At 47.7% G+C, this 16,647-nt stretch overlaps 1 protein-coding gene across 3 annotated transcripts in view; it reads left to right on the top strand.

Moving 5' to 3' along the window:
* Positions 1-16,647, top strand: part of LOC117249494 (UPF0606 protein KIAA1549) — a 34,083-nt gene that overhangs the window by 3,061 nt on the left and 14,375 nt on the right. For 2 of the 3 annotated variants that reach the window (XM_078165077.1, XM_033615187.2), the window contains exons 3-16: positions 5,308-6,606; positions 6,694-6,776; positions 7,271-7,570; positions 9,989-10,175; positions 10,361-10,420; positions 10,602-10,753; positions 14,067-14,244; positions 14,334-14,518; positions 14,593-14,798; positions 15,016-15,143; positions 15,382-15,396; positions 15,557-15,753; positions 15,849-16,084; positions 16,185-16,320. In XM_078165077.1, coding sequence (XP_078021203.1) covers positions 5,308-6,606; positions 6,694-6,776; positions 7,271-7,570; positions 9,989-10,175; positions 10,361-10,420; positions 10,602-10,753; positions 14,067-14,244; positions 14,334-14,518; positions 14,593-14,798; positions 15,016-15,143; positions 15,382-15,396; positions 15,557-15,753; positions 15,849-16,084; positions 16,185-16,320 — 3,362 coding nt within the window. The remainder of the gene's footprint in view (positions 1-5,307; positions 6,607-6,693; positions 6,777-7,270; positions 7,571-9,988; positions 10,176-10,360; positions 10,421-10,601; positions 10,754-14,066; positions 14,245-14,333; positions 14,519-14,592; positions 14,799-15,015; positions 15,144-15,381; positions 15,397-15,556; positions 15,754-15,848; positions 16,085-16,184; positions 16,321-16,647) is intronic. The other variant, XM_033615188.2, reaches the window with a different exon arrangement.

The following is a 16,647-nucleotide window of genomic DNA, read 5'->3' as shown; positions in this document are numbered from 1 at the left end:
ACATAACCGTGTGTGTGTTGGCTAAATGTAACCACGTGTGTGTGTTGGCTAAATGTAACCACGTGTGTGTGTCGGCTAAACGTAACCACGTGTGTGTTGGCTAAACATAACCACGTGTGTGTAGGCTAAACATAACCGTGTGTGTGTTGGCTAAACGTAACCACGTGTGTGTGTCAGCTAAACGTAACCATGTGTGTGTGTGTGTTGGCTAAACGTAACCACGTTTGTGTGTCGACTAAACGTAACCACGTGTGTGTGTTGGCTAAACGTAACCACGTTTGTGTGTCGGCTAAACATAACCACGTGTGTGTGTCGGCTAAACGTAACCATGTGTGTGTGTGTGTGTGTTGGCTAAACGTAACCACGTGTGTGTGTTGGCTAAGCGTAACCACGTGTGTGTGTCGGCTAAACGTAACCATGTGTGTGTGTCGGCTAAATGTAACCACGTGTGTGTTTGTGTTGGCTAGATGTAACCACGTGTGTGTGTCGGCTAAACGTAACCATGTGTGTTTGTGTGTGTGTCGGCTAAATGTAACCACGTGTGTGTTTGTGTTGGCTAAATGTAACCACATGTGTGTGTCGGCTAAACGTAACCACATGTGTGTGTCGGCTAAACGTAACCGCATGTGTGTGTGTTGGCTAAACGTAACCACGTGTGTGTTGGCTAAACGTAACCACGTGTGTGTGTGTGTTGGCTAAACATAACCACGTTTGTGTGTCGGCTAAACGTAACCACGTGTGTGTGTGTGTTGGCTAAACGTAACCACGTTTGTGTGTCGGCTAAACGTAACCACGTGTGTGTATGTGTGTTGGCTAAACGTAACCACGTTTGTGTGTCGGCTAAACGTAACCACGTGTGTGTGTGTGTTGGCTAAACGTAACCACGTTTGTGTGTCGACTAAACGTAACCATGTGTGTGTGTTGGCTAAACGTAACCACATTTGTGTGTCGGCTAAACGTAACCGTGTGTGTGTCGACTAAACGTAACCACGTGTGTGTGTGTTGGCTAAACGTAACCACGTGTGTGTGTGTGTGTTGGCTAAACGTAACCACGTTTGTGTGTTGGCTAAACGTAACCACGTTTGTGTGTCGGCTAAACGTCACCACGTGTGTGTGTGTGTGTGTGTTGGCTAAACGTAACCACGTTTGTGTGTTGGCTAAACGTAACCACGTGTGTGTGTGTTGGCTAAACGTAACCACGTTTGTGTGTTTGCTAAACGTAACCACACGTGTGTGTGTGTTGGCTAAACGTAACCACGTTTGTGTGTTGGCTAAACGTAACCACGTTTGTGTGTCGGCTAAACGTAACCACGTGTGTGTGTGTGTGTTGGCTAAACGTAACCACGTTTGTGTGTCGACTAAACGTAACCATGTGTGTGTGTCGGCTAAACGTAACCACATGTGTGTGTCGGCTAAACGTAACCACGTGTGTGTTGTTGAAGGAAAGAAACATCAGTTGGTGGTGTTGTACTGACGTAGTGCTTTTATTTTGAAAGAGACTGTATGCAAACTGTACATTTCCTGTGAAAACAGAAGTGTATTTTGAAAACAGACAATGCATGTAACAGGCTGAAGTTGACATGGCGTCCCAGAACGTCAACAACTGATGCAGGAGGGAATCAGATAGTCACAGTTTGATGTTTAGGTCGGCTGAGGAAGCAGCAGTGTTTGATGAGATGGACTGAGAACATGTCGGCGCAGTATGTGGATGTATGTAGAGTTCCTACGAGGCTCCTGCCCCCCCAAATAAGAATTTTTCCCAGTGGACCAACAGTCATCATTTAGGTCCATTAGTCGATGAGTCGCCCGCAGGTTTACAATCTTAATTAACTTTACTTATGTGAAGACGTGCACTTTAATCCTAATGATAATGATTAACCACATTAATTCATCTGATATTTAAATCACATGTTCAACCAGGAGATAACAGTCCTGCAGAGCGCTGTCATGTCAGGCAGATTCTTCAAACAATATATATCTTTAAATATTTTTATTATATTGTTTGTGCTCGATATCATCTATCTATTATCTATCCATCCATCCATCCATCCATCCATCATCATCTCTCTGTGTATTTGAGGGCGTCGCCTCCTGAATACCAATGACTCGTCTCCGTTCAGCACGTGATGCTGCCGCAAAGCACAGCGTCACCACGGCAACAAGGCCAGCAGCACATGAGAGAGGCTCAGTGAAGGCTGTGTGTGTGTGTGTGCGTGTGTGTATGTGTGTGATGACACAAAGACAAATAGGTTTAAAGAGACTGCAGAGGAAACAGAAAAAAGAGGCAGAGAAGAAGAAGGAGGTCGCTGTGTGATGAGTCATGTGACCATCTGAACTCTGATCAGCTCAGATTCATATTAACAGGAAATACTGATGTTGTTTTATTACAGATTTATCTTTATGTGTCCCAAACTCTGGCCTCATTTTCAGTTTCTCCTTTCAGCTGTTCTTCTTCTATTCTTTATTTATCTCCTGAGTTTTGTTTTGTCATTTCCTCTGTGAGGAAGGAAGAGGTATGCTGCTGCTGTTGGAGCGTCTCACTGATCAGCCTATATAGGACAGTTTATTCTGGAGAGGAGGCTCCAACCTTCAGGAAGAGCAGTGTGGACTCTGTCCTGGTTGTGGAACAGAGGGGTCCTGGGAGTTTGTCCATCCAGTCTACATATGTTTTGTGGACTTGGACAAAGCTTACAAACCAGAGAGTCCTGTGGGGGGTACTGCAGGATTACGGGGTACGGGGGTTATTGATATGAGACATCCCGTCCCTGTATAACCAAACTGAGAGCTGTGTCTGAATACTAAGCACAAAGTCAGACATGTTCTCAGTGGGTGTTGTTCCTCTTCCAGCATCTTCCCTTGTCTCTGATCCTGTTTGTTATATTCATGGACAGGAACTGAAGGTGCAGCCGGGGGGAGGAAGGGGTCTGGTTTGGGGACCTCAGAATTTCATCTCTGCTTTTTGAAGCTGAACGTGTTCTGTTAAAATGGAGCATGAGGTAAATCGGTGGTTTGGTGCGGTATGATGTGGGTGCTGCGCCGGACCACCGTGGTTTAGAGAGAGCTGAGCCAGAGGGCAAAGCTTTTGATTTCCTGGTCCATCTCCGTCCCAACCCTCACCTATGGTCATGACCTCTGGGTAGTGACTGAAAGAATGAGGTCACAGATACAAGCGTCTGAATTGAGCTTCCTCTATAGGGTGTCTGGGCTCAGCCTTAGAGATAGGGGGAGGAGTCAGACATCTGGAGGGAGCTCAGAGTAGAGCCGCTGCTCCTTCATGTTGAGGTGGTTCAACATCTGATCAGGGTCTTCATCATTGGTCAGGTTCCTCAGTGTTGGTCAGAGTCCTCAGTGTTGGTCAGGTTCCTAAGTGTTGGTCAGGTTCCTCGGTGTTGGTCAGGTTCCTCAGTGTTGGTCAAGGTCCTAAGTGTTGGGCAAGGTCCTCAGTGTTGGTCAGAGTCCTAAGTGTTGGTCAGGTTCCTCAGTGTTGGTCAAGGTCCTAAGTGTTGGTCAGGTTCCTCAGTGTCGGTCAAGGTCCTAAGTGTTGGTCAGAGTTGTCAGTGTTGGTCAGAGTCCTCAGTGTTGGTCAGGTTCTTAGGTGTAGGTCAGGGTCCTCAGTGTTGGTCAAGGTCCTAAGTGTTGGTCAGAGTCCTCAGTGTTGGTCAACATCCTAAGTGTTGGTCAGGGTCCTCAGTGTTGGTCAAGGTCCTCAGTGTTGGTCAAGGTCCTCAGTGTTCGTCAGAGTCCTCAGTGTTGGTCAGTGTCCTAAGTGTTCGTCGGAGTCATCAGTGTTGTTCAGGTTCCTAAGTGTTGGTCAGAGTCCTAAGTGTTGGTCAGGTTCCTAAGTGTTGGTCAGAGTCCTCAGTGTTGGTCAGTGTCCTAAGTGTTAGTCAGAATCGTCAGTGTTGGTCAGAGTCCTCAGTGTTGGTCAAGGTCCTCAGTGTTGGTCAGGTTCCTCCGTGTTGGTCAATGTCCTAAGTGTTGGTCAGGTTCCTCCGTGTTGGTCAAGGTCCTAAGTGTTGGTCAAGGTCCTCAGTGTTGGTCAAGGTCCTAAGTGTTGGTCAAGGTCCTCAGTGTTGGTCAGGTTCCTAAGTGTTGGTCAAGGTCCTCAGCGTTGGTCAAGGTCCTAAGTGCTGGTCAAGGTCCTCAGTGTTGGTCAGGTTCCTCCGTGTTGGTCAAGGTCCTAAGTGTTGGTCAGAGTCCTCAGTGTTGGTCAAGGTCCTCAGTGTTGGTCAGGTTCCTCCGTGTTGGTCAATGTCCTAAGTGTTGGTCAGGTTCCTCCGTGTTGGTCAAGGTCCTAAGTGTTGGTCAAGGTCCTCAGTGTTGGTCAGGTTCCTAAGTGTTGGTCAAGGTCCTCAGCGTTGGTCAAGGTCCTAAGTGCTGGTCAAGGTCCTCAGTGTTGGTCAGGTTCCTCCGTGTTGGTCAAGGTCCTAAGTGTTGGTCAGGTTCCTCCGTGTTGGTCAAGGTCCTAAGTGTTGGTCAAGGTCCTCAGTGTTGGTCAGAGTCCTCAGTGTTGGTCAAGGTCCTAAGTGTTGGTCAGGTTCCTAAGTGTTGGTCAGAGTCCTCAGCATTGGTCAAGGTCCTCAGTGTTGGTCAAGGTCCTCAGTGTTGGTCAGAGTCCTCAGTGTTGGTCAGAGTCATCAGTGTTGGTCAGGTTCCTAAGTGTTTGTCAGAGTCCTCAGTGTTGGTCAGTGTCCTAAGTGTTGGTCAATGTCCTCAGTGTTGGTCAGGTTCCTCCGTGTTGGTCAAGGTCCTAAGTGTTGGTCAGAGTCCTCAGTGTTGGTCAAGGTCCTAAGTGTTGGTCAGGTTCCTCCGTGTTGGTCAAGGTCCTAAGTGTTGGTCAGGTTCCTCAGTGTTGGTCAAGGTTCTGAGTGTTTGTCAGGGTCCTCGGTGTTGGTCAGTGTCCTAAGTGTTGGTCAGAGTCCTCAGTGTTTGTCAGGGTCCTCAGTGTTGGTCAATGTCCTAAGTGTTGATCAGGGTCCTCAGTGTTGGTCAGGTTCCTAGGTGTTGGTCAAGGTCCTAAGTATTGGTCAGGTTCCTCAGTGTTTGTCAGGGTCCTCAGTGTTGGTCAGGTTCCTAAGTGTTGGTCAAGGTCCTAAGTGTTGGTCAGGGTCCTCAGTGTTGGTCAGTGTCCTCAGTGTTTGTCAGAGTCCGCAGTGTTTGTCAGGGTCCTAAGTGTTGGTCAGGGTCCTAAGTGTTGGTCAGGGTCTTCGGTGTTGGTCAGGGTCCTCAGTGTTGGTCAGGGTCCTTGGTGTTCATCCGGGACAGTAGTTAATGTAGAGATATTTAATCCCTGTCTTTGTCTCACAGGTGTGCTGGACTTCAACAGGACGACGGAGTCTTCATCGCATCCGTCATTACCCTCCTCCTCCCTTATCAGACCTCCGGCCGCCAGCCCCCTATCAGACTCCGGTTACCATGGTGACAGCGGTGGCACAGGCTCAGCAGAGGACTCAGACTCTGGTGCTCAGGGGATCCACCTCCTGCTGAGACCTCCAGACCTCCTGTCCCCCAGCCTCCCCCCACCCCTGCCCCCACACACCCAGCCCACCCTCACCCCACCTCCCCCCTGGGAGCAGGGCCCCTCCCTGGAGGAGGCCTGGGGCTCTGGAGACTACCTGGAGACTCTGTCCTTCATGGTGCCTGACGGCGAGGAGCTGGCCCTGGCCACACCGCTGCCCAACCACCCCTACGACGACGTAGGGGGAGACTGGGTCTCCTACGACACTGCCTTCCCTGCTCGTCCCACCATCCCCCTATCTTCCCGCCTTCCTCTTTCACCCTCCTCCTCCACCCCCAGCATCACCCTGCACACTCGCCCCACCCATCCAGATGTCTTCCCCAACTGGGACGAGGACTACGACCTTGAAGACATGATGCCTCTAGAGCCGACGGAACTGCTGCTGCCGGACATGAACAGTATGGAGTACTACACCAACCTGCTGGCCCGGGAGAGGGAACGGGAGCGGGACAGAGACAGAGACCAGAACAGGGACAGGGAGCGGGACAGGGACAGAGACAGGGAAAAGGACTGGGTCAACCAGACCGACTCCAAACCCCCCATCACTTCCACAACAACCCAAACCTACCTCCCCCCTTCATCCCCATCTCCGTCCCCGAGCTCTGGTCCTCCTCCAGGTAGGGAGCCCAAGCGTCCCCCAGAGGGACCCACCCCTCCCCTCACCCTCTCACCTACTCTTACAGGCGAGGATGAAGAGGAGCCACCTCCACCCTCCACCACCATCAGAGCCCCTTCGACTCCTCCTCCTTCCAAACCCAAAGACCACGTCCCGGGCCAACACCCTCCGCGTCCCCCTTCCAACACTACCGGCCGGGTGCCTCCCCCTCCCCCACTAGGACCGCCCACCCGTCCTGACAGACCGGAGAGGCCTGCAGTGGTCACAGACAAGCCAGTGAAGGCTACCCCCACCAGGATCACCACCACCAAGGCGACGACCACCACCACCACCATCACCACCACCACCCAGATCACTGCCATCAGCCTGACCAGAGCCCCCCCAGTCACTACACCCAGAGTGGCCCAGACGCCGCCCACCAGACAGTACCTGTGTAATGTCACCAAGCCAGAGATGTACCTGGTCAGAGTAGGTGAGTAGGTTGTGTGACAGGAAGAGGAAGTGCTGCTGAGTCACCTGAGCAGGTCACCTGATCTCTTCTTCTTCTTCTGTCCTTCAGTCAGCTCCAAAGGTTCGTCAGCTGGATTCAGTCAGGTCAGAGATCTGCTGAAGAAAGAGTTCAACCGCTCTGTCGAGCTGCAGGTACAGGCTCCGCCTCCATCTCCACCGACATCGCCTCTTCCATCACTTTCAATTTCTCTACCACAAACACCTCCACAGCATTAGATACCACCTCCTCCACCACCTCCACCACAGACACCACCTCCTCAACAACAGTCACCTCCACCTGCACAGAAATCGACTCCTGCACAGACGCCCCCACTTCCACAGACACCACCTCCTCAACAACAGTCACCTCCACCTCCACAGAAATCGACTCCTCCACAGACACCCCCACTTCCACAGACACCACCTCCACTAAAAAGCCCTATCACATAACCCTGTGTTAGGTCATTTCATTACTGTTGTTGTTTCTGGTCTCTGGTTTAAATATTGGTTAATTATTCTCACCTGTCGTCCTGAGTCTTCATTATAGCTCTGAACACAGCTTCAACTCACCTTGATGATGTCACATGTATAACTGTATGATGTCACATGATTGACAGCTGTCTGTCACCTTTCTGCTGCCTCATCAGTTCCTGAGAACTCCATCCAGTTTTGCCTTCCGTGTCGTGTCGGGATCTTTGATCTTCACCGCCATGTCCGTCATCAACGCCCTCCGCCAGCAGCCACGCAGCTTCGGCCCCATCCCCACCGTGTCACCGCTCTACACCGTACCTGACCTCAGGTACCAGATCCACTCTGTGTTGCAGTTTGTCCCCGCCCACGTCGACGTCAGAGTCTGTAACTTCAGTGAACGAGTCGAGAGAGGGCTGGTGATGGCGTACAGCGAGACCCGGAAACGATCGCATGAGGCAGGAAATGTCACCATACAGGTGAGTCACCTGTTTATAGTAACGTCACTGTACAGGTGAGTCTGTAACCTGTTTTTAGTTAACGTCACCGTACAGGTGAGTCTGTTTCCTGTTTATAGTAACGTCACCATACAGGTGAGTCTGTAACCTGTTTATAGTTAACATGTCACCGTACAGGTGAGTCACCTGTTTATAGTTTACATGTCACCGTACAGGTGAGTCTCTTTCCTGTTTATAGTAACGTCACCGTACAGGTGAGTCTGTAACCTGTTTATAGTTAACATGTCACCGTACAGGTGAGTCACCTGTTTATAGTTTACATGTCACCGTACAGGTGAGTCACCTGTTTATAGTTTACATGTCACCGTACAGGTGAGTCTCTTTCCTGTTTATAGTAACATCACCGTACAGGTGAGTCTGTTTCCTGTTTATAGTTAACATGTCACCGTACAAGTGAGTCACCTGTTCGTAGTTAACATGTCACTGTACAGGCGAGTCACCTGTTTATAGTTAACATGTCACCATACAGGTGAGTAACCTGTTCATAGTTAACATGTCACCATACAGGTGAGTAACCTGTTCATAGTTAACATGTCATCGTACAGGTGAGTCTGTTTCCTGTTTATAGTAATGTCACTGTACAGGTGAGTCTGTAACCTGTTCATAGTTAACATGTCACCATACAGGTGAGTCACCTGTTTATAGTTAACATGTCACCATACAGGTGAGTCACCTGTTTATAGTTAACATGTCACCGTACAGGTGAGTCTGTTTCCTGTATATAGTAACGTCACTGTACAGGTGAGTCTGTAACCTGTTTATAGTTAACATGTCACCGTACAGGTGAGTCACCTGTTTATAGTTAACATGTCATCGCACAGGTGAGTCTGTTTCCTGTTTATAGTAACGTCACTGTACAGGTGAGTCTGTAACCTGTTTATAGTTAACATGTCACCGTACAGGTGAGTCACCTGTTTATAGTTAACATGCGATCGTACAAGTGAGTCACCTGTTCATAGTTAACATGTCACTGTACAGGCGAGTCACCTGTTTATAGTTAACATGTCACCGTACAGGTGAGTCACCTGTTCATAGTTAACATGTGATCGTACAAGTGAGTCACCTGTTCATAGTTAACATGTCACTGTACAGGCGAATCACCTGTTTATAGTTAACATGTCACCGTACAGGTGAGTCTGTTTCCTGTTTATAGTAACGTCACTGTACAGGTGAGTCTGTAACCTGTTTATAGTTAACATGTCACCATACAGGTGAGTCACCTGTTTATAGTTAACATGTCACCATACAGGTGAGTCACCTGTTCATAGTTAACATGTCACCGTACAGGTGAGTCTGTTTCCTGTTTATAGTTTACATGTCACCATACAGGTGAGTCACCTGTTCATAGGTAACATGTCATCGTACAGGTGAGTCTGTTTCCTGTTTATAGTAACGTCACTGTACAGGTGAGTCTGTAACCTGTTTATAGTTAACATGTCACCATACAGGTGAGTCACCTGTTTATAGTTAACATGTCACCATACAGGTGAGTCACCTGTTCATAGTTAACATGTCACCGTACAGGTGAGTCTGTTTCCTGTTTATAGTTTACATGTCACCGTACAGGTGAGTAACCTGTTCATAGTTAACATGTCATTGTACAGGTGAGTCTGTTTCCTGTTTATAGTAACGTCACTGTACAGGTGAGTCTGTAACCTGTTCATAGTTAACATGTCACCGTACAGGTGAGTCACCTGTTTATAGTTAACATGTCACCGTACAGGTGAGTCTGTTTCCTGTTTATAGTAACATCACTGTACAGGTGAGTCTGTAACCTGTTTATAGTTAACATGTCACCATACAGGTGAGTCACCTGTTCATAGTTAACATGTCACTGTACAGGCGAGTCACCTGTTTATAGTTAACATGTCACCGTACAGGTGAGTCTGTTTCCTGTTTATAGTAACGTCACTGTACAGGTGAGTCTGTAACCTGTTCATAGTTAACATGTCACCGTACAGGTGAGTCTGTTTCCTGTTTATAGTAACGTCACTGTACAGGTGAGTCTGTAACCTGTTCATAGTTAACATGTCACCATACAGGTGAGTCACCTGTTCATAGGTAACATGTCATCGTACAGGTGAGTCTGTTTCCTGTTTATACTTAACGTCTCCGTACAGTTTCATTTTCAAGTTCAATTTTATTTATAAAGCCCAATATCACAAATCACAATTTGCCTCACAGGGCTTTACAGCATACGACATCCCTCTGTCCTTATGACCCTCACAGCTGATCAGGAAAAACTCCCAAAAAAAAACTTTAACGGGAGAAAAAATGGTAGATACAGGTGAGTCTGTTACCTGTTGGATTTAAACAGGTAACAGAACCTATAAAACTGTGATGAGTTTCAGCGGCTGTACGTCCGTGTGTCTCCTCCAGCTGTTGAACATCACCATGGGAACCCGGCTGGCGGCAGCAGAACAGAAGGTTTCCGTCGACATCGTCTTTGCGGTGCGTGATGGGCGGGACTTCCTGCCGGGGTCAGAGGCCAGCGAACACCTGAGGAAGCTCAGCCTGGTTGAGTTCAGCTTCTATGTAGGATATCCTGTCCTGCAGATCGCAGAACGTACGACAGACACACACACACACACACACACACACACACACACACACACACACACACACAAGCACACAGAGTTTGTTGTTACCTGTGTACATCATGTGTTAAAGGAGTGTAGGTCAGGTGTTTACCACACATGAACAGGTCTCACTCTGCTCAGGTGTTAAACATGTGACATGTTTGTGTTACAGCATTCCATTACCCTGAGCTGAACACGTCCCACCACCTGCGCTCCACCTGGGTCCGTACAGGTGAGGACACACCTGGGCACCGCCCACCTTCAGTACAGATAGTTTGGGATTGTGTGGAGACAGATGGTTGGTGTTCTTCCACTTTACTAACCTCCGTAACACTGAGATGGATTATTGTTATTGTTGTTAGAGCAACAGCAGAGCTGACTGTAGTCTGCGTGGGTGTGTTGGTGTGTTTCAGTTCTGTTGGGGGTTCAGGAGCAGCAGGTGACTGAGAGAAGTTTTAAAGCTCGTCTGGAGAGACGTCTGGCTCTGCTGCTGGAGGAGGGACTGCAGACCACCAACAGGAGGCGCCTGAGGAGAGCTACAGCTGTGGGCAACAACAGTCTGCAGGTACACACACATCACACAGGTATATACACACATCACACAGGTATACACACACATCACACATGTATATACACACATCACACAGGTATATACACACATCACACAGGTATACACACACATCACACATGTATATACACACATCACACAGGTATACACACACATCACACATGTATATACACACATCACACAGGTATACACACACATCACACAGGTATATACACACATCACACAGGTATACACACATCACACATGTATATACACACATCACACAGGTATACACACACATCACACATGTATATACACACATCACACAGGTATACACACACATCACACAGGTATACACACATCACACAGGTATACACACACATCACACAGGTATACACACATGTCACACTGGTATACACTCACCTCACACATGTATAGGGCAGCACTAACAGTGCAACAAATGGCATCATTGATGCTGTGGATAGCAAACAATGTTCTATCAAAAGCATTTGATACAGTCGATCATAAGATCTTGATCAATATGCTTCTTAACATTGGCGTGTCAAAACAAGCAGCATCCTGGTTCACAAACTACCCATCTCCTTTCTGACGGTATCTAAAGGCGTGCCTCAAGGTTCTGTATTAGGACCCATATTGTTTTGTATTTTTGTCAACAATCTGTATGAAAACTTACCAAATGCTAAGTACCTTTGGTCTTTGGCCTTTGGTCAGGCAGCCTTCTCGGTGAGAGCTACTCACACCTGGAATATTCTTCCAGCGCAGCTCAGGGAGTATGACACTTATCTTTCTTTTAAAAGAAATTTAAATCTATGGTTGAGAGATGGTCAAGTATGTGACCATCTGCTCTGAAACTGTAATGTATTTGTATTTTATTGTATGCACTGTAATATATTGTATTGTAATATATTGTATACCATGTATTTTATAAGTAGGCATAGTACTGTTTTATTTTTTTTTTATTATAGTGCTCAAGTCACCTGCCCCAGAGACTACGGTTGAAAATTAGCCAACTTGGCTAAACCGGCATGTTTACAGAAATGTTTATTAATGTGCATTGTCTCTGTATATTTAAACCAATAAACTAAACTAAACTAAACTACCACTTGCAGTCAGGTCCATAATTATTTGGACAATGATACACTTGTCGTCATTTTGGCTCTGTACACCACCACAATGGGTTTTAAATGAAACAATGAATACCTGCTTAAAGTGCAGACTCTCAGCTTTCATTTAAGGCTTTTTTCAAAAATGTAGTATGAACCGTGTAGGAATTACAACCATTTCTTCACACAGTCCCCCGACTTTAAGGGCTCATAAGTATTTGGACAAACTAACATAATCATCAATTAAACAGTCAGTTTTAATACTTGGTTGCAAATCCTTTACAGTCAATGACTGCCTGAAGTGTTGGACACATAGGCATCATCAGATGCTGGGTTTCTTCCCTGGTGATGCTCTGCCAGCCCTTTACTGTAGCTGTCTGCACTTCCTGCTTGTGTTTTGGGTGTTTTGCCCTCAGTTTTGGCTTCAGCAAGAGAAACGCATGCTCAATTGGATTCAGGTCAGATGATATGACTTGACCATCACAGAACATTCCACTTCTTTGCCTTAAAAATGTCTTTGGTTGCTTTTGCAGTATGCTTCAGGTCAATGTCCATCTGCACTGTGAAGCATCGTCCAATGAGTTTTGAAGCATTTGGTTGAATCTGAGCAGATAATGGTGCCCCAAACACTTCAGCTTTCATCCTGCTGCTCTTGTCAGCAGTCACATCATCAATAAATACAAGAGAACCAGTTCCACTGGCAGCCATACATGGCCATGACATAACAGTACCTCCACCATGCTTCACTGATGAGGTGGTGTGCTTTGGATCATGAGCAGTTCCTTCCCTTCTTCCTTCTCTTGTCTTCCCATCATTCTGGTAGTTGATCTTTGTTTTATCTGTCCATAGTATGCTGTTCCACAACTGTACAGGCTTTTTTGATGGTTTTTGACAAACTCTAATCTGGCTTTCCATTTTTAAGGCTAACCAATGGTTTGCATCTTGTGATAAACCCTCTGTATTTATTCTAGTGAAGTCTTGTCTTGCTTACAAGAGCAGCAGGATGAAAGCTGAAGTGTTTGGGGCACCATTACCTGCTCAGATTCAACTAAATGCTTCAAAACTCATTGGACGATGCTTCACAGTGCAGATGGACATTGACCTGAAGCATATTGCAAAAGCAACCAAAGACATTGGCAAAGAAGTGGAATGTTCTGCAATGGCCAAGTCATATCATCTGACCTGAATCCAATTGAGCGTGCGTTTCTCTTGCTGAAGCCAAAACTGAGGGCAAAACACCCAAAACACAAGCAGGAAGTGCAGACAGCTGCAGTAAAGGGCTGGCAGAGCATCACCAGGGAAGAAACCCAGCATCTGATGATGCCTATGTGTCCAACACTTCAGGCAGTCATTGACTGTAAAGGATTTGCAACCAAGTATTAAAACTGACGGTTTAATTGATGATTATGTTAGTTTGTCCAAATACTTATGAGCCCTTAAAGTCGGGGGACTGTGTGAAGAAATGGTTGTAATTCCTACACGGTTCATACTACATTTTTGAAAAAAGCCTTAAATGAAAGCTGAGAGTCTGCACTTTAAGCAGGTATTAATTGTTTCATTTAAAACCCATTGTGGTGGTGTACAGAGCCAAAATGATGACAACTGTATCATTGTCCAAATAATTATGGACCTGACTGTATATGCCAACTATACTATAATTTATTGTTGCTCTCCATCTGCAAATAATTATATCAGAATGCACAGTACCAGTACAAACAGCTCACAGTAAATGATACCAATATGTACAGTATCAGTACAAACAACAGTAGACACAGTGGAATTATACCAATATGCACATGTAAACAGTCCCCATTCTAGAATAAACGCTACCGTATGGAAACCATGCGGCCGGTTGGAGCTCAAATTGAATGGGAAACAAAGTCCAGTGTTCACTTAGCTGGGCGTAACTTAGCTGGGCGATGTCCGTGGATAGCTGCCTCCGTGAGAAGAGAACAGAAGGAAGGGAGGGGGGTATCACTGTCCGAGGGCTGCCGTAGAATGGCAACCAGGATGTCAGCCGAGCAACACTCGCTACCCGCTCCCTGGTTGCGGTGATTTGCAATGCTGGCCAGCTAGGAATGAACTAGCAGCCAAGTGAAACCAAGTTTAGACCAAGTTCAAATCAAACTGAAGAATTCTGGATTTGTGATGTATCAGAGTTTGAAATGTAAATGAATAATAATTCTGTCTCACCTGTGGTGTCTCAGGTGGTGCGGGTGGCGAGGCTGTTGGGGTCGGAGCGCCCCCTGGAGGTATATTATTTCGTAGAAGGTCCAGGTGGTGAGCGGATACCTGCCGAGGCCACGGCCATCACCCTGAACCGTCTGGACCTGCAGAGAGCCGCCATTGTCCTCGGACACCGAGTCCAGAGACCACTCGCACAACGTAAGTCAAGACCTGAATCTAACCTCACCTGTGTCTCACCTGTCTCCCCTGTCTCACCTGTCTCCTACCCGTGTCGCACCTGTCCTCAGCTGTGGACACCCTGTCCGTCCCCCCAGCAGAGACTCAGAGCAGCAGCATCTGGCTGATCGTTGGCGTGGTCGTCCCCGTCCTGCTGGCCGTCTTCATCATCATCATCCTCTACTGGAAGCTGTGCGGCTCTGAGAAGCTTGAGTTCCAGCCAGATGCCATCAACACCATCCAGCAGAGGCAGAAGGTCAGAGGTCAACAGGAAGTGGTTAACTCCTTCCTGTCGTCCACACAAACAGCTGATCGTGTGTCCTCTCTCAGCTCCAGGCTCCGAGTGTCAAAGGCTTCGACTTCGCCAAACTCCACCTGGGTCAGCACAGCAAGGACGACATCATGGTCATCCAGGAGCCCGGCCAACTGCCTGCCCCCGTCAAAGAGGCCACGCCTTCTGACGGCGGAGACCTAAACACCCCCAAATCCAAAGGGTCATCCACCAAGGTGGCACGGTCCAGCCGACGCAGGGGCAGGTCAGAAGTTTGCATGTTTAACCCCACCTGCAAAAATGTACTTTTAAAAATGGCGGCAAATGTTCAAAGTTTCAAAAATGTTTTTTTTTTTCCAGAAACGTCCAAAACTGAATTTCCAGAAATGTCTACAAATATTCTTAAATTTCAAAATTGTTTTTATTTTACAAAAATGCTGGCGCTTATTTGGCCTCAGACTGTGATTATTCCTTCTTGTCAGGCTCAGCCCATCAGACGGCGACTCGTTAGGCAGCGACCAATCAAGTGGCAGAGAATCGGCAGAGGAGAGCACCCGCCCCGTGGCCACGCCCAGTGAGGGGAAACAGCACAGGAAGACGCCCAAAAATGGTCAGAGACACAGTGACATCATCAGCTGAACTGTTTGATGTGTGTGTGTGTGTGTGTGTGTGTGTTGCAGTGGAGCGTTAGAGTCAGTGTGTCGACAGGAAGTTTAATTTAATTAGGATTCATTAAAACAAATCAACGAGAGGAAGAGGAGGATGAGGAGGAAGAGGAGGGAAACAAAGTTCAGGTTCATTTGTAATCAAACATCTGTTTTTTTTCTCTTTGATGCTACTGGATGAAGGGAGGAACAAGATGGGTATGTTTATGACATCCCTTCCTGTCTGACACATAAAAGCTGCTCTAATCAATAACTTCTTGTCAGTGATCGATCTGAGATCAAGCAGAGACGATCAGCTGATCAGACTCAGAGCGTCGCCACAGTAACACAAACTTTGTTTCCTGTGTCACTCCATCAGGCAGCGCTCCGGATGAGCTTCTGTCCTCATCCTCCATCTTTGACCACGTTGACCGCCTCTCTCGTGGCTCCTCTGACGGCACACGTCGCCAGGCTAACAAGGTGCAGCTGATCGCCATGCAGCCGCGACCAAGCCCACCGCCGCTGCATGCCCCGCCCCATCCGAGCCCCTCGCTGACAGAGAAGGTCAGCACGGAGGTGAGAGGCTCAGGAAAACAAATAACACCCTTGCCGCCTGTCGTGACGTTTAAAACCTGTCTGACATCATCAACCCTCCTGTGTTGGTCCTGCAGGTGGCGCTGAGACATAAGTCGGAGATCGAACATCACAGGAACAAACTGCGGCAGCGCGCCAAGAGGCGGGGTCAGTGTGAGTTTCCCTCCATGGACGACATCATGGATGCTTTTGGGGATGGACCAGTGCAGAGCGAGGTGGCCCAGCGTCTCTATAGCTCCGCCCACGACCACATGGACTGCATCCTGCAGGCCGACGCCCACTCACCCCCGACCCCCACCGACTCCAGGAGGAGGTCAGAATGATTTGACAGTCGTCGGCAGAATCATTTTGTTTATTTTTTATTATTTACAACATTCATTCATAAACCTATTATGGTTATTTCTGTGTCCCAGAGGGAGGCGCTCTCCGCGGGGTCGGCGGACTCAGCCAGGACCTGGAAGTCTTCCTGATACAGACAGAGACCGGCTGCTCACCGATCACAGCGCCACCTACAGGAAGTACCCAGGACTCAACAACGTGGCCTACATGGTGAGTCAGCTCAGATCTGTCGCCTGCTGAGACTCAGGATGGACAGGAATCATAAACCCTCTGTAGATTCAGTCTCATCCATCAGATCAGTTTTTCTCAACCTTCAGGGACTTCCTGTTTGTCCCTAGACACACAGAGAATAGGTTTTACTCCTTATTCAGAGTAAAGTGAGGCGGATGTGAGTCAGAGTCACAAGAGTGAAAGTTTTCTCAACAACCTTCGAATTAGTTTTAATCGTGCAGTGAAATCTCATCAAACACAGGTCAGTGACCGTGAACATGTTTATAACTGTCAGGGTTCTTGCCACGGAACTTCAGTATCAGATCA

The sequence above is a fragment of the Epinephelus lanceolatus genome, chromosome 23, assembly GCF_041903045.1.
Source record: "Epinephelus lanceolatus isolate andai-2023 chromosome 23, ASM4190304v1, whole genome shotgun sequence".
NCBI classification, from domain to species: Eukaryota; Metazoa; Chordata; class Actinopteri; order Perciformes; family Serranidae; genus Epinephelus; species Epinephelus lanceolatus.
Note: the sequence above shows the minus strand (reverse complement) of the source record. Positions and strands in the feature narration are given on the sequence as shown.